Source organism: Podarcis cretensis (assembly GCF_951804945.1).
Source record: "Podarcis cretensis genome assembly, chromosome: 8".
NCBI classification, from domain to species: Eukaryota; Metazoa; Chordata; class Lepidosauria; order Squamata; family Lacertidae; genus Podarcis; species Podarcis cretensis.
In genome coordinates this window covers 11,071,184-11,088,872 of record NC_137177.1, presented here as the reverse complement: position 1 = coordinate 11,088,872, position 17,689 = coordinate 11,071,184, and the positions used below count along the sequence as shown (strand labels likewise).

General features: G+C 44.9%; 1 protein-coding gene across 2 annotated transcripts; it reads left to right on the top strand.

The window, feature by feature from the left end:
• Positions 1–290: 290 nt before the first annotated feature.
• Positions 291–16,393, top strand: PRR19 (proline rich 19). 2 transcript variants are annotated; one of them, XM_079985398.1, is made up of 4 exons: positions 291–634; positions 4,235–5,215; positions 8,095–8,264; positions 14,654–16,393. In XM_079985398.1, the coding sequence occupies exons 2-4, from the start codon at positions 4,249–4,251 to the stop codon at positions 15,830–15,832; spliced, it is 2,316 nt and encodes a 771-aa protein (XP_079841524.1). In that variant the 5' UTR covers positions 291–634; positions 4,235–4,248; the 3' UTR covers positions 15,833–16,393. The 2 variants fall into 2 exon arrangements, with proteins under 2 accessions (XP_079841524.1, XP_079841523.1); XM_079985397.1 differs by lacking the exon at positions 291–634 and adding an exon at positions 2,558–3,238.
• The last annotated feature ends 1,296 nt before the right edge of the window (positions 16,394–17,689 follow it).

Here is a 17,689-nt window from a genome sequence, read left to right as displayed (position 1 = left end):
GTCTCTTGAATAAAATATTTATTAAATACCCTGGATGGAGGCTCTGAGTTTTTATTACTATAGTGATAATAAATTATATTCATCATTATATGTAAACAAGGCTTCCATTGTTCAAATATTGATATCTAAAGATTAAACCCACTAGACAGCGATGTTCAATTTTATTAGTATAGTTGGACAACTCATCTTAGCAACAGCCAAGCATGAAACATTTTTTTTTAAGTTTAAATAAATTACTAAGGAGTATACATATCTGGTATGAGGAATTATCAAAACCCTAAATACTAAAAACTTTTTCAATACTATGATATACACAGGGCTAGATTTTTTTAAAAAAATTAAACAGTGATTGTTGCAAAATCAGATAATGGATTGGCTCAAACCTTGCTTCCAGTGTCCTGCATTCCAATATGAGATGCATCATAAACCAAGGAGGAGGTGTTTTTTTTAATAGTTTATTATAAATATTTCCATCTTGCCAATCCAAACATAATTGTGCTGTAACAGTAAGAGTAACAGCAACACAAGAGTCCATATTTTCACAGTCTGATAACCTAAGTAATTTTCCTTCTCTGCCTCTCTTTCAGTTCACTACGAGCAAGAATAATATGTGCTCTGGAATGACTTTTTCCAGGTGATTGCATTTGAATTAGGGTGCTTTCACAAACTGCTCCAAAAGCACCTTTTAGCCTCTCTCACCTGCTATCTATGTGCATGTGTACAAGATTGTAATGCACACTGCAAGTAAAAAAGCAACACGGACAAAAAATATGGTTCACAGGACACAGGGAAAGTGTTTTAAGAAATCTCATCCTTTGCCACACCTTAGATCAAATTCCCAACCTTTTCCTAGTGGGGAAGCATTTTCAGCCAGAAGGCCACCTTCCTTTCTGGGGCAAATTCCAAGGGCTACATGCCACTGGTAAAGGTAAAGGTACCCCTGACCATTAGGTCCAGTCGTGACCGACTCTGGGGTTGTGCGCTCATCTCACTCTATAGGCTGAGGGAGCCGGCATTTGTCCGCAGACAGCTTCCGGGTCATGTGGCCAGCATGACTAAGCTGCTTCTGGCAAACCAGAGCAGCACACGGAAATGCTGTTTACCTTCCCGCCAGTGCTTTTGAACTGCTAGGTTGGCAGGAGGAGGGACCGAGCAACGGGAGCTCACCCTGTCGCGGGGATTCGAACCACTGACTTTCTGATCGGCAAGTCCTAGGCTCTGTGGTTTAACCCACAGCGCCACCCGCGTCCTCACATGCCACTGGTGGGTCAGGCCAAAAGCCAAAGTGGAAAAGCAATGACTGTATGTAAATTTTACATTTTTACAGCAAGCTTATTTCTACACACACTCGGACACCCCTCTCTCTGTCCTCCATCCAGACAAGCAAGGAGCATCACCAGAGTGCAAAAACAAATTCTATCCAGGCAAAAATACTCAGGGATGTAAAGCAGAGCTGGTGAGGGTTGTGACCTGGGCAGAGAGGATATCGCAAGGCAGGGTGTGTGTGGCCTGGGGACAGTCCCAATGGCCAGATAGATGCTTGGGAGTGAGAGGCTGCATTTTACCCCAGGTTCTCCACCTGAGTTAGAATTTAAGCATAGATAGGAGAGTCTAGTATATGCAAAGTTATTTAACTGTATTAATAAAATATTTGCAGCATGGGTGTAGCTGGGGGGGGCAGGCGGGCAGCTGCCCCCCCCCCCAGATCAAGTAAAACAATAGAAATAGCTAACTGATGAATCACATTGGTTCTGCCCCCTAACAAAAATCCTGCCGCCCCAACGAAAATCCTGGCTACGCTCATGTTTTGCAGTGCTTGCCAGTTATTCAGTACCTTGCCATTCAGTGGGCAGAAAACTAAATGGTGCAAACAGGTTTACTGCTTAGTGAACAGTTGAGCAGACTACTGCCTGCACACTTTTCTCCACATGTAATCTCTAACCATGAGTTGAAGGTTTCAGCATGGGTCTCCCAACCCGTTTTTTTATTATTTTAAAAAAGAAAAGCTTGGGGAAAGGGGGCAGACTGCTACAAGCCCCCCGCTATAATTACAATGCAAAGAGGGTATGTCAGAAGATGCACAACTAGGAGGTGGGGGGAGAGCTGTACCTGTTGAAATTCCCATTGTTTATGGAGCAGAGAGGCCACGTCCTGTTTTGCTAGACAATATTAAATTCACAAGGCAGAGTGATAAATAATGAGGCTTGGTGCATTGTGAATCAAGTTCGAGAAATGGTTTGTTTTGTCATTTGGCAGAAAAGAAGTGCGCTTAAAAAATAAAATAAGGGAAGGGGCTCTCGTAGGTGTAGCCAAGGGGGGCAGCTGCTCCCCCCCCCATAAAGCAAAACAATAGAAATATTTAACTGACTGACCAAATCACGTCGGTTCTGCCCCCCCCCCAACGAAAGTCCTGCCACCCCTAACAAAAAATCCTGGCTACACCCATGGGGGCTCTGATTTTAGTCGGCATTTATTATTATTATATTTATTTGTATCCTGCCTTTTTCCCCTGGTGGGGAAAATGGTGTAAAAATGAGAACTGCTAAATGCATGGGCGGGGGAGAGGGGCATCGTTAAGAATAAAAGTGTAAAGCTAAACATATACCATACAAATAATTACAATAAATAACAGTATCTGGAGAATCTGATTCATTTGCTTTTAAGGCGGAGGTGGGTAGCAGTGGGATGAGCTATCTGGATGACTGAAAATGCGCGCCTAATAATCGCAGAACAGCCCTTTGCGCTCCCAGCCCCTCAAAAGCGCATCTTCACCTGTCCCACCCAGGTGGTACAGGAGCGTAGCGACCGATAGCTTCCTGTTAGCCAATCAGCACATAACTGTGTCGCGTTGCGACCAATCCACGCCAAGCGGGGCGGGGCGCGGCTAAGCCCAAGGGCGGGAGTGGAACGTGGACTTCCGTAGTAGCTCGGGAAGCGCGGGAAAAGAGGCTGAGAGTCGCCTGGGCGCTTCTCGCGCTTCGGGCAGCCGCATCGGGACAACCGCCTCTGCACGAGGGGAGGCAGGGTGCTTGCTCCGCCCATCCAGCTCCCGCGAGGGAGGCGTGAGTGAGTCTGTTAGGCGGTTGGAGGAAAGAGGTTGTTGGGGGCAAGATGGAGGGTTGGAAAAATCAGGGTTTAAAGTGTGGGGAGGGGGAGATGCCATAAGAGGAGAGGTCTCTCTTTGCTATTATCCGTTTCCCTTGTTGAGATGCAGCAGGGCCCCTGATCAGCCCCACTGGTGAGTAAAAAGGGCATTGTACGTTCTCAGAGGCACAATTGTTATTCGGCATTTTTTTTTAAAAGAATGGGCCTTGGGTGGTTGCAGCCAGCTAAGTTCTACCCAACATTGTGTTCATTGAGATGAGCAGCGCCAACTTTTGCCCATTAATTGCAGTGGGTCTGCTCTGAAGTAGGTCTAACACTGGACCCGGCCCACATACTCTACGGCTGCATTCCAGCAAGCCCATGTTCATTTCTGGTAGGTGTTAGGTTTTTTAATATTAAAATCTGCTGGCTATTGCTGCAATTGTGTACATATTTAAAATTGCATATTGCCTGGTGCTGAAGTTGAGATGGACAAAAATATATTAATAGTTTGCCAAGAAAAAAAAGGAAAGAAAACACCACTCACCCAAGGGCACAGCAGAATGACCAGCACACCATGATTTGTTGGAAGTCCTCTCTGACTCGAATTATCTTACTCTGAATTTATTTTTGACACAGGGTGGGCTGGTTAGTATGTGGTGTTAAAACTGCAAAGGATTTTGTAGCATCTTAAAGGCTAGCAGCTTTATTGTGTTATAAGTTTGCACTGATTAGAGTCTACTTCATCAAATATGTGATTTATGCATACCATCACTTCTGTGGGTATTTAGGAACATAAGAATCTACCTGGTAATGAGTTAGACGCATTGGTCCATTTAGCTCTCTAAACACTGACTGGCCATGGCTCTCCAGCATTTCAGATGAGAACATTCCCTGCCCTGTCTGGAGATGTCTGGAACTTTCTGCATGCAAAGCAGTTGCTCTACCCCTGAACTATGGCCCTACCCTGTGCATGTGTGTATAATAACATACAAACCTATGCCAGCCCACAGACAAAAACCAAGGGATGTAGGACTGCTGGGACAGCAGCTTTAGCCTCGGTTTCATGTCTGTTACTTTCCCAGGTGAGAATAAGAATCTAAACCTAGCATCTTGGGTGCTGTTTCCCATTGTATCTGCTTATTCTCAGGAGCTCCTTTCAGTATGAATCCTTGTGGCAAGGGAGAAGAAAGAAAGGAGACTTTAGCCAGCTCTGGCTTACCCTGTTCTTCCCATCACCTGAGAGCATCCCCAACAGAGCAGCATAGCATTGAGGAGAAATCTGTCAGGGTCAAACGCCGCCGAACAAGACGAGAGCGCAACTATGTCAAGTTCGGCAGAAATGCTACCGATAGGATCCCAGAACAAAGGCCCAACCGCAGGACGCTACAGAAGACGCTGCCCCCTTTCTGGAGCTCCCAGTTTAACACCTGTGCTAAGTCGACTCCCATCAGACCCATCAAAGGCAGCTGTGTTGCCAAACCTCTGATTATAACGCAGAACAGACTCTCTCAGCCCTTTGGCATGTTTAACAGGGAGGTGAAATCACTTAACATAGAGAGATTGTTGAGCCCCAGAGCTGAGCAAGAGGTCCTGGAGATCACTCCTATACAAAGAGACAGTGGCATGGAGATGTTGCTGGAAGAAGAGATCCAGTCCTGTGACGCTGATCAGAAATCTATTCCCAGTGATCAGTTGAGATCCAGTGGAAAGGACCCATGTGGAGTGAATAAGGACTCTACATCGATTACACAACATCCTGTGGCCACTCCAGGTGCATCCCAGCCTTTAGCTGCACCTGCGGTTGTGGAGTTCAGTCAAGAGGATTTGGAAACCGAGCCTTTTCAGGGCAATGCCTCGATGGATTTGAATGAAAAGGAAAACGTCCCTCCCGTCCCCACAGCAGAAACGGAGTCAGGCAAAGGCAAATCTCCAGTAAGGGAATTAGCCCAGGACCTGCAAAAACTCTTGGACCTCAAGGCAATATTCCCTGGGCGTAACTTAATCAGGGAAACACGTCAGGCTGTTATCAATATCCTGCTGGAACAGAAGAAAACACTCCCAGATTTATCTGCCTTGGCACTGCTCAAGAAGTCTGCAGGTGGTTGTAACACTGAGACGGCCCATGCAGGTAAGGGGCTTGCTGAGGCTACAGTATAAGTATGAACTGTGTCAAGCAGCTTGGCTCAAGCTAAGCAGCTGTTTGGCATGCAGCATTTGCCATAAATATTGAAAACGAGCAGTTTTGTGAAATATTGCAATAGTGAAAACAAGAAGTGTAGAAGCCCTGCTTTTGCTTTTGGCCACCATTCTTTAAAGACCATGTAAGCAAGTGAGGAATGGACTTTAAAAAAAATCCTGCACTTTCTCAAATGTTTTCCTTCACAGGCTTCTCATCATCTTTCATATTCGGGGCTGGGCTGGGGAGCTTTTTCGTATTAAGGGCTTATTTCACATGGAAAAGGTTAGATGGTGGGTGGAGTCAGATCCTATGATGGTAGAAATCTGAACCCAAATTGAGCACATTGTAGGACTGCATAGCACTTTTTCCTTTTCTTTGCCCAATCTCTCCCATTTTGGGGGGCTTTTTCTTGTTCACCCCTCCACCTCCATTAGCACAGGGTTGAACTGACACTAACAGAGGCCTCAACTGATAGTTGCAGAAGACTGCACTAAATTAGGCCACAGCCAGCTTTAAAACTTTTCATGGTGGCCTGACCTCCTTCACTGCTGAAGGCAACCTGAACCCTCCTTTACTGTTCAGGGAGCTAAATGCAGCATTATTCCAGATTCAGGTAGGTAGCCGTGTTGGTCTGATGCAGTCTAAATATAAAAATAAAAATAAAAAATTGTCCAGTAGCACCTTAGAGACCAACTAAGTTTGTTCTTGGTACAGTGGTACCTTGGGTTAAGAACTTAATTCATTCCGGAGGTCCATTCTTAACCTGAAACTGTTCTTAACCTGAAGCACCACTTTAGCTAATGGGGCCTCCCGTTGCTGTCGCTACACGATTTCTGTTCTCACCCTGAAGTAAAGTTCTTAACCAGAAGTACTGTTTCTGGGTTAGCTGAGTCTGTAACCTGAAGCGTCTGTAACCCAAGGTACCGCTGTATTAGCTTTCATGTGCATGCACACTTCTTCAGATACACTGAAACAGAAGTCACCAAACCCCTATATATAGTGGGAGGGTGGGGTGGGGTTTTTTCCGGCGGGTAGTAGGAGATGGGTGATTGACAGTGGGTATGGTAAACCTGTTGATGACTGTTAATGGCTGCAATTAGTCCTACAGGAAAAAGCTAGGGATAGTATGCAGATGATTAGCATGTGTAATAAGGCAGGAATCCAATATCTCTATTAAGACCAGGTCTCTCCATAGTTTTCAGTTTAGTGATAAGTTGTAATTCAGCAACTTCTCTTTCAACTCTGTTTCTGAAATTCTTTTGTAATAAGACAGCTGCTTTGAGATCCTGTATTGAATGTCCTGGAAGATTGTTCTCCTACGGGCTTCTCTGTCTTGGGATTCCTGATATCAGATTTATGTCCATTTATCCTTTGGCGTTAAGGGACGCGGGTGGACTTGCCGATCAGAAGGTCAGCGGTTCGAATCCCTGCGACGGGGTGAGCTCCCGTTGCTCGCTCTCTGCTCCTGCCAACCTAGCAGTTCAAAAGCACATCAAAGTGCAAGTAGATAAATAGGTACCACTCCTGCGGGAAGGTAAATGGCGTTTCCGTGTGCTGCTCTGGTTCGCCAGAAGCTGCTTAGTCATGCTGGCCACATGACCCGGAAGCTGTACGCCTGCTCTCTCAGCCAATAAAGCGAGATAAGCTCTGCAACCGCTTATCTCCAAATGGTATGGGGTCCCTTTACCTTTATCCTTTGGCGTTACAGGATCTCACCCCCACCCTCCCACTATGTATAAGGGTTTGGTGACTTCTGTTTCAGTGTATCCGAAGAAGTGTGCATGCACATGAAAGCTTATACCAAGAACAAACTTAGTTGGTTTCTAATGTGCTACTGGACAATTTTAATATATTTTGCAGCATTATTGGCAGTGCCACACAGGGCAATAGTGTTGCTCTGGAAATCTGGGTCTCGTTTTACAGTGGTACCTCAGGTTACAGATGCTTCAGATTACAGACGCTTCTGGTTACAGACTCCGCTAACCTCTGGTTAAGAACTTTGCTTCAGGATGAGAACAGAAATCGCGCAGCGGTGGCGTGGCGGCAGCGGGAGGTCCCATTAGCTAAAGTGGTATCTCAGGTTAAGAACAGTTTCAGGTGAAGAACGGACCTCCAGAACGAATTACGTTCTTAACCAGAAGTACCACTGTACTTGAAAAGGTTCATTGGATCTTTGTGCATTATCAAAACGCATTACGCAACGTACTAGAGTAGTAGGGGCATAATGACAAAAAGATCATTTTGAGAAAGTGAGGTTTCCCTTTCTTAGCTATGTCAACAGAAACTTACAACTTGTCAGCTCCCCCCCCCCCCGCCCCACCACCCCATGTTACACTGTGGAGGGAGTTGGTTCACTTGAACCTCATTTCTGGTATTTTGTGGGGGATTAGGCTACAGTCACTGAAAATCCTTGGAACGTACTTGATTTACTTACTACGTTGTATTTTGTCAATAAATCAATTTTTAAAACTGTGGGGTGAATCCTAGCAATTGCCCCATCCTTTATCCCTTTTTGCTTTTACTTCCTGATATATCCTTGCCTGTGACCATCGTTTCACCACTACCCTCAGCCACTCCAAAGTTCATTTGTCCCCTGGATTTCTACCTCTTCTCCCTCACTGTCAAAATATAGACAGTGAGCTTCTCGCTGCAGGGACTTGTCTTGTTTTACTTTCCACCTCTCCCTACCCTGCTGCATTGCTTTGCACAGCTTAATGGACTTGTATGTCATCCTCCCGAAGGACAAATTAACTTTGCCCTTACTCACATTTGTAAGCTTTTGATTCCACATGGGATTTTGTGTGTTCATTTGTTCTGTCCTCCTTCAGATTTCAAGAGCCCACCTGACAGGGACCAGAAAGAGTTGCTATTGGAACAGATGTCTAGCAATGGCAGCAGAAACTCTGACCAGGAGATTTCTCTGAAAAAGCGGAGAGGACAAGCACAGTTCTTCCCAAGTAGCTTTTCTCCCTGTCCTGTACATACAGTTATAAGAATGGTGAGCATCAGAATGTGTTAGTTTGAAAGGTCAGGTTGGTTTGAAAAGAATGTGTTTAAACAATGGGAAGGTATCATCATCATCATCATCATCATCATTATTACTATTAAATTTATTGTCACTTTTTCTCTGCCATGGCAATTCAAGGTGACTTCCAGAAAGACACAAAACAAAACCTACATAAATACATTAAAAGCAAGTGGGGGAAATACATTAAAACACCCCACATTATAGATGTATTTGAGCTGTAAAAATATTTTTATTTATTTTCTTACATATGCAGGGTGAGTCTTTTAAAAGAGGCCCCGTGGAACATGTGTACTCTGTATCCACGGGGCCTCTTTTAAAGGACTCACCCTGTATATCCTGCCTTCCTTCTGTGGAAGGAAGGAAACAAAGGTAGTATACATGTAGTAATCATAGAATTGTAGAGTTGGAAGGTACCTCAAGGGTCATCTAGTCCTGCAATGTAGGAATCTAGAGTAGATCATTCATGACAAATGGCCATCCAACCTCCGTTTACTAACCTTCAAGGGAGGAGAGTCCACTGCCCTTGGTGGACCTGTCAAACAGCTCTTACTGTCAGAAAGTTCTTCCTGATGTTTAATCAGAATCTCCTTTCTTGGAATTTGAGGCCATTGGTTCGAGTCCTACCCTCCAAAGCGGGAGAGAACAAGCTCGCTCCATTCTCCATGTGACAGCCCTTTAGATATTTGAGGATAGGTATCATATCTCATTATTTACCAGGCTAAACATACCCAATTCCCTCCACTGTTCCTCATAAGGCTTGGTTTCCCTTGATCATCTTGGTCACCCTCCTCTGCACACATTCAGCCCACATTTTACCAGCTTCTTTGCAAGAATATCATGGGGTACTTTATCAAAAGCCTTACTGAAATTAAGATACTCTATGTCCACACCATTCCCTTGATCCCCAAAGCTTGTAAGTCTATCAGAATAAAAGAAATTAAATTCATCTGGCATGATTTGTTTTTGAAAAACCCATACTGTTGTTGTTTAGTCGTTTAGTCGTGTCCGACTCTTCGTGACCCCATGGACCAGAGAACGCCAGGCACTCCTGTCCTCCACTGCCCCCCGCAGCTTGGTCAGACTCATGCTGGTAACCTCGAAAACACTATCCAACCATCTCGTCCTCTGTCGCCCCCTTCTCCTTGTGCCCTCCATCTTTCCCAACATCAGGGTCTTCTCCAGGGAGTCTTCTCTTCTCATGAGGTGGCCAAAGTACTGGAGCCTCAGCTTCACAATCTGTCCTTCCAGTGAGCACTCAGGGCTGATTTCCTTCAGAATGGAGAGGTTTGATCTTCTTGCAGTCCATGGGACTCTCAAGAGTCTCCTCCAGCACCATAATTCAAAAGCATCAATTCTTCGGCGATCAGCCTTCTTTATGGTCCAGCTCTCACTTCCATACATCACTACTGGGAAAACCATAGCTTTAACTATACGGACCTTTGTTGGCAAGGTGATGTCTCTACTTCTCAAGATGCTGTCTAGGCCTGTCACTGCCCTTCTCCCAAGAAGCAGGCGTCTTTTAATTTCGTGGCTGCTGTCACCATCTGCAGTGATCATGGAGCCCAAGAAAGTAAAATCTCTCACTGCCTCCATTTCTTCCCCTTCTATTTGCCAGGAGGTGATGGGACCAGTAGCCATGATCTTCGTTTTTTTGATGTTGAGCTTCAGACCATATTTTGCACTCTCCTCTTTCACCCTCAATAAAAGGTTCTTTAATTCCTCCTCACTTTCTGCCATCAAGGTTGTGTCATCTGCATATCTGAGGTTGTTGATATTTCTTCCGGCAATCTTAATTCCGGCTAGGGATTCATCCAGCCCAGCCTTTCGCATGATGAATTCTGCATATAAGTTAAATAAGCAGGGAGACAAAATGCAGCCTTGTCGTACTCCTTTCCCAATTTTGAACCAGTCAGTTGTTCCATATCCAGTTCTAACTGTAGCTTCTTGTCCCACATAGAGATTTCTCAGGAGACAGATGAGGTGATCAGGCACTCCCATTTCTTTAAGAACTTGCCATAGTTTGCCATGGTCGACACAGTCAAAGGCTTTTGCATAGTCAATGAAGCAGAAGTAAATGTCTTTCTGGAACTCTCTAGCTTTCTCCATAATCCAGCGCATGTTTGCAATTTGGTCTCTGGTTCCTCTGCCTCTTCTAAATCCAGCTTGCACTTCTGGGAGTTCTCGGTCCACATACTGCTTGAGCCTTCCTTGTAGAATTTTAAGCATAACCTTGCTAGCGTGAGAAATTAGTGCAATTGTGCGATAGTTGGAGCATTCTTTGGCACTGCCCTTCTTTGGGATTGGGATGTAGACTGATCTTCTCCAATCTTCTGGCCACTGCTGAGTTTTCCAAACTTGCTGGCATATTGAGTGTAGCACCTTAACAGCATCATCTTTTAAAATTTTAAATAGTTCAGCTGGAATACCATCACTTCCACTGGCCTTGTTATTTGCAGTGCTTTCTAAGGCCCATTTGACTTCACTCTCCAGGATGTCTGGCTCAAGGTCAGCAACCACACTACCTGGGGTATATGAGACATCCGTTTCTTTCTGGTATAATTCCTCTGTGTATTCTTGCCACCTCTTCTTGATGTCTTCTGCTTCTGTTAGGTCCTTTCCACTTTTGTCCTTTATTATGGAAATCTTTGTACGAAATGTTCCTTTCATATCTCCAATTTTCTTGGAACAGATCTCTGGTTCTTCCCATTCTATTGCTTTCCTCTATTTCTTTGCATTGCTTGTTTAAGAAGGTCTTCTTGTCTCTCCTTGCTATTCTTTGGAAATCTGCATTCAATTTCCTGTATCTTTCACTATCTCCCTCGCATTTTGCTTGCCTTCTCTCCCCCGCTATTTGTAAGGCCTCATTGGACAGCCACTTTGCTTTCTTGCATTTCCTTTTCATTGGGATGGTTTTCGTTGCTGCCTCCTGTATAATGTTACGAGCCTCCATCCATAGTTCTTCAGGCACTCTGTCCACCAAATCTAAATCCTTAAACCTGTTCCTCACTTCCACTGTGTATTCATAAGGGATTTGACTTAGATTGTATCTTACCGGCCCAGTGGTTTTTCCTACTTTCTTCAGTTTAAGCTTGAATTTTGCTATAAGAAGCTGATGATCTGAGCCACAGTCAGCTCCAGGTCTTGTTTTTGCTGACTGTATAGAGCTTCTCCATCTTTGGCTGCAGAGAATATAATCAATCTGATTTCGATGCTGCCCATCTGGTGATGTCCATGTGTAGAGTCGTCTCTTGTGTTGTTGGAAAAGCGTGTTTGTGATGACCAGCTTTTTCTCTTGACAGAACTCTATTAGCCTTTGCCCTGCTTCGTTTTGATCTCCAAGGCCAAACTTGCCAGTTGTTCCTTTTATCTCTTGACTCCCTACTTTAGCATTCCAATCCCCTATAATGAGAAGAACATCCTTCTTTGGTGTCACTTCTATAAGGTGTTGTAAGTCTTCATAGAATTGGTCAATTTCAGTTTCTTCAGCACCAGTAGTTGGTGCATAAACTTGGATTACTGTGATGTTAAAAGGTCTGCCTTGGATTCGTATCGAGATCATTCTATCATTTTTGAGATTGTATCCCAGTACAGCTTTTGCCACTCTTTTGTTGACTATGAGGGCCACTCCATTTCTTTTACGGGTTTCTTGCCCACAGTAGTAGATATGATGGTCATCCGAACTGAATTCACCCATTCCCGTCCATTTTAGTTCACTGATGCCCAGGATGTCAATATTTATTCTTGCCATCTCATTTTTGACCACCTCCAACTTACCCATGTTCATGGTTCTTACATTCCAGGTTCCTATGCAATATTTTTCTTTACAGCATTGGACTTTCCTTTCGCTTCCAGGCATATCCGCAACTGAGCGTCCTTTCGGCTTTGGCCCAGCCGCTTCATTACTAGGTCTTAGTAATCACAGCATCCTTTTCTAAGTGCTCACAGACTGACTTTAATTTTTCTGTTCTTGGACCATTCCTGGTATCGATATCAAGTCACTCAAACCTGCTTGTCCCTGTCAGAATTCAGGCTCGGTCAGAGGTATGTGCCTATCTCTCCAGGCACCGGCTGAATTCTTTTGACCTCCCTCCGGCGACTCCCGGCAGGAAAAACACTCGAGGTCCGTTCCGGCGATTTTCCTCAGGCTGTGAGGAAAACACACCAACTGCTCTCCTCCTCCCTGCTCTCCAGCATATCCCCAGGGAGGGGAATCAGACACAGACAGAAATGAATCTACATTGCTTTTATTCCTGTCTTTAGCAGTACAGAGAAAACATGTCTGCTCTCTTCAACAAACAGAGAGAAACTCCAAACTACACCCATGTACATCCTGTACAGGTCATATGACACACACTGAGCTCACATCCTGTGCTCAATAAGGAGAATGGACTGCCCCTTTGTTTCCATGGCAACAGTCACATACATCCTGTCTGGCTTTCCAGCCACAAGCAGCTGACTTGGCTGCTAGAGCCTTTGCTTGCTGCAGCATTGCTGCTTTAGAATAACATACTCCCCCTAAAGTATCAATGCATGCTGCGAGCAAAGCATCATCCAGAGAAGAAAACAAACAGTTGTTATACTTATAACACTCCCCTGTTGTTTCAGTTCCATCCTTGGAACTACCCGCCACTGGTTTTACCAATGTACCTCTCTGGTTGTGTGACTTCCAAGGAATGAGTGCTTCTGCATTACCTTGGTTAGCAACTCTCTGTTGTGCCTTTGTCTCTGACTCAGACACAGCTTCAATTTGACCTTGGTCGTTTACAACAGCAACACATGCAATAGCTAGGTTTGCAAACTCCTTTGAATACCTCTTGGGTGGTACACCCTTCGTTGCTCTCTCAGACCTACGTAAGAGGTGCTGCTCTCCCTTGCTTTCTGGTTCAGCCTCTGAACTCTCTGGAGAACCAGTACTAAGCTTGATCAGTGGTTCATCCTCCTCTTCTGAGGGTTTAGTCATTGTGTGAGATTTCTTCTCAATGACTGTGACAACTGAGCTGTCTGAGCTATCGCTGTCATCATCAGTACTACTGAACTCAATAAGATCAAACTCATCATCATCATCATCAGAATCATCATCATCTCCTGTGGGAAATGTGTGAACAATCACTCGCTCCTGTTCAGGAGCACTCTCTAGAAATTTTGTGAGAATCACCTTACCAGATTCAGACAAAATTACTCTGTAGAGACCCTTTTCATAACCCACAAAAATGCCTCTGGCATTCTTTACTCCACCCGGAGCTTCTGTTCTCACATGAGACCCAAAAACCTTGAAATGGGCAACAGAAGGTTTTCTGTGGAACAGTTTCTCGAAAGGAGAACATCCCAAGTCTTTTGAAACCTTTCTCAACCATGTGTAACAAAATGACATTAGCGACTCAGCCCAGTACTCATGTGGCAGATGTGAACTAAGCAATTGCGCTTCCATTCCCTTTGGCAACAGTCACATACATCCTGTCTGGCTTTCCAGCCACAAGCAGCTGACTTGGCTGCTAGAGCCTTTGCTTGCTGCAGCATTGCTGCTTTAGAATAACAGTCCCCAGGAGGATGGTGGCCTCTTGTACCTTCAGACCACACTCTGAGTTCCAGGTTTAAGTGTCCATTTAAGAATGGCTTCAAGACCACATCCCGGCTTTTATGCCCATGTGAACATGCAGTGTGTGAAGCAGCCCTCAGGTTGCCGCAAGCGGACAGCTGGAAACATCACATCCCCTTAAGCACTTTGGGCTGATTGTCCTAGGAGTGCGATTACAAATAAATCCACTGACAGTAGACAAACCCAAGGAGGATGCTCAGTTGCCCTCTCACCAAATCCTTTGCCAAAGAACATTGCATGTCAGACTACCAGGCTGTTATGAGCACTATTTGTTCTAGGATGGGAGGTTAATGGTACCGAGATTAACTTCAAAACTTGCCAAATACCTAAGCCGATTTCATCCAGTTGTTCCCAGGCATTTACAAAAGGTCACATCACATCAGTAGTTTTTATTTGGGGGCCCCACAGCAGGTCATTTTCATCTTCTGATCCAGAGATCCTACTCTGTTTGGCTCCTTTTATGCAGCAATATTCTTGCTAGCTACCAAAAGTACAAGAGCCACAAAGCTCTACTGGGTTCCAACCCACCATCAGGAAGATGTCGATCTAGCCTTGATCTGTTGTTGTTTTTTTACTTACCCCAGAAGCATTTAGAATTGGCTTAGTGTGGGATGAATCAAAATTAGCCTTAGAAGTTGAAATGGAACATTTGTAAGAGCATGTCAGAAGTATATACATTCCACTGAGAAGCAGAGATAATCTGTCCCTATCTAATCATGCTCTTTCCTTTATCTTGCCTACTTCTGGTTGTTTCCCTATGCAGGCAGAAGAGAAGACCACCCAAAGAGAAGACTTCAGATCCTTTGTTGAGCCACAGGCATTTAGCCAGCACAGCTTTCACTTGACAGCAGTTCAGCCACACTCCCATCTTTCATCTGCACCTTCCCAGCATGTGAATTTAGCCAGGAGCTCCTTTGCTGCAGAGGAACAACATCCTTTGCATGATGCTTTATTCAGAACTGCTCAGTGTTGGGAGCAAGGATTAGGGGAAGCCTTCTGTGAGTCCAGAAGCAGGCAAGAGAGGTCTGAAGTAGGCAATAGACTACACACAAAGAAGAGTGCTTCCAAAAGGCATTGCCTGCCTTTTGCTACCTATGATTCCTTGGGTTCAATCAATCTGAGCGTGGATGGCAAAGGCACCAGCCATTACTTCTTGACTGATCCCCAGCAACATTCCTGTGTCTATGAATTAAGCCCAGATCAATGGAATTTACTAGAGATGGAGCCCGCTCCATTCCACAGCCCGCATCCTTCTCAGGAGCCGTGCAGTTGCCAGCCTCTGGATTTGGGGCTCAGGCCCACGGAGAGAGCTGCCTCTGAGTCTCAGACGTCCTTTGATGTCTTAAGAAGCATCTGGAGCCCTAAAGCGCCCAGTAAGGGGGCCAAACTCTCCATGTCCCAAGCTCTGGGCTACCCTTGTCTGGCTCACCAGCCAGCCGCTTCCAGAGAGCTGAATTCGGAACAAGGGCAGCCAAATGAGTTTCTTCAGCTGTACAGCATCGTCCCACAGCAGCACTGCTCTTCCTACAGGCAAAACCCTCAGCAAGACAGATATAGGCTCAGTAAACACCCACCACACGGGACTGGGTTGTTCTCTGCACTGGCAAAACCCAGAGCCTTCTGCCAGAAAGTCTCTGTAGAGCAAGGGAGAACCTCACAGAGTTACCACTTCTGCGGACTGGCAGAGGCCTCCGAAAGAATGCAAAGAAACAGAGACAAAGGGTGCTCCAGATCCGGGAGCCAGACTCGTGACCTGAAGCGGCTGCTTCAAAAGGAAGAAGCCCAGCAGCAGCTGCAGTTTTTCCAGCAGCTGCCTATGTCGTATTTCCCCCCCTCCGAGGCTCTAGAGAACAGGAACTCCCCTGACTGTGCCTTGCAAGGCCATCTGTTGGGACAGTCCACCCCGGAGCCCTGGGCTTTCCCCCGAATGAAGTTGTACTGAAAGGGTGTGAGGAGCCAAATTTCTGAATGAGAGAGGCTTGGAAAATGAGTGGATGCTTGATTGGTATGAAAAGGAAAACCAAGGTGATCGCTTGGAAGGGCCATTTGCTACTTCTTACCTAAAATCACAACACACCTCCCCAAGAATCCAGAGAACTGTAATTCACCCCTCACAGAGCTTCCATTTCTGACACTTTTAACAAGCTACAGTTCTCAGCATTCTGTGTGGCGTGTGTGCAACCACACACTCACATAGTTCTGTGATTTCTTTTTATTTAAAGCACATTTGTTTTGGGCCACTTAGAAGGCACAAAACTTTTCTCTTTCTGTTCCGGGTGTGACAGCCCATCCTTTACAAACATGAAGCGTGGGTTTGTTGTCTCAGTGTACCCAACAAGACACACGGGATGAAGTCACCTGTTTCCATTAGATTGCCATATTTCAAGAGAGTAAAACTGTTCCTTCGTTTTTTCTTTTTTTAAGAGAGAGAAGGGAATTAACTGAGGTCTCGAATGTTTTGCTAGTGTAGGAATAAAAATAGATCTGAATCATAAAAGTTGAATGTGAAGTTCTTTACTACCCCTCTGTGCTAACTTTACATTTTTGCTTTGGATTATGCCTGTGATGCTATTCACATAGTTCCTTCTCTACATGAGCTGCATCCTCCTGAGATCACGAACTGCTCTTTGGCATACGTTGTTTGGCTTTTGTTTGGTTACACTGATAACATTGCTGAAAACATTATTGGGAGGGAGAAGGGCCTACCAGAAAGTTCATACTATAAAGAAACGAAAGACATTGCAGTAGTTGGTACCTGCTTAGTTACTAACCTCCATACGAAGAATCCTGGAGGCGAATGGCCATTTGCGAATTACCGTCTTATTTTACTGACCCTTTAGAGTTCTCTGAGAATGCCAGCAAACGTTAGAGGTGATCTGGTCAACACCGTGTATGTAGACTTCTAAAAGGCTTTTGACAAAGTTACCTCACCAAACACTCATCCTGAGTAAGCTTAGCAATCGAATAATGGGATAAAAGGAGAGGTTTCTTACAGATCCTGGTTAAGAAAAAAGAAGCAGAAAGTAGGAATGGACAATTCTTCCAATGGAGGGATGTAGAAAGTGGAATCTCGTCCCCACCAAGGATTCTTACTGCGACCTGCGCTTTTTAACTTGTTCATGAATGGTCTAGAGCTAGAGGGCAACAGTGAGATAGACAAGCTTGCTGATGATCCCAAATTGTTCAGGGTGGTTAAAACAAAAAGAGACCGTGAAGAGCTCCCAACGGATCTCTCCAAACTGAGTGAATGAGCAGTAAAATGGTAAATGAAAATTCAGCGCAAGCAAGTGTAAAGCGATGCACATTCGGGCAAAAAAATCCTAATTTCATATGTACACTAATGAGGTCTGAACGGGCAGTGACTGCGCGGGAATGAGACCTTGGGGTTTTAGTGGATAGCTCAGTGAAGATGTCAACCCCAGCGTGCAGCAGCTGGGAGAAAGGCAAATTCCATGTTAGGGATCACTAGGAAAAGGGATCAAAATGAAAACTGTCAATATAGCACCGTTCTGAAAACCAATGTTGTGAAGCTGAATTTTGGAAAAATTGGAACTGGCAAAAGAAAGTACTTCACAGAGCTCATAGTGAAAACTATTAAATTTGTCCCCCTCAGGTTGGTGGATATACCTCTGCTCTGCCTCCATGGTTGAAAACAATATGTCACTGCATAACCATTGCTGGAAATCTCGGATGGGAAGTGTATTGTTGCACTCGGGTCCCGTTTGAATGCATCGGGTTGATCCTGATGAGAACAAGTTTCTGGAATAAATGGGCCTTTGGTTTGACCCAGCAGAACTCT

What these genes read in the sequence shown, in the direction of transcription:
- PRR19 (XM_079985398.1), top strand. Translation starts at nt 4,249, where the DNA reads ATGAATCCTTGTGGCAAGGGAGAAGAAAGAAAGGAGACTTTAGCCAGC. An exon ending in CACTGAGACGGCCCATGCAG is followed by an intron (nt 5,216 to 8,094) that starts GTAAGGGGCTTG and finishes GTCCTCCTTCAG; the next exon opens with ATTTCAAGAGCCCACCTGAC. An exon ending in TACATACAGTTATAAGAATG is followed by an intron (nt 8,265 to 14,653) that starts GTGAGCATCAGA and finishes TTCCCTATGCAG; the next exon opens with GCAGAAGAGAAGACCACCCA.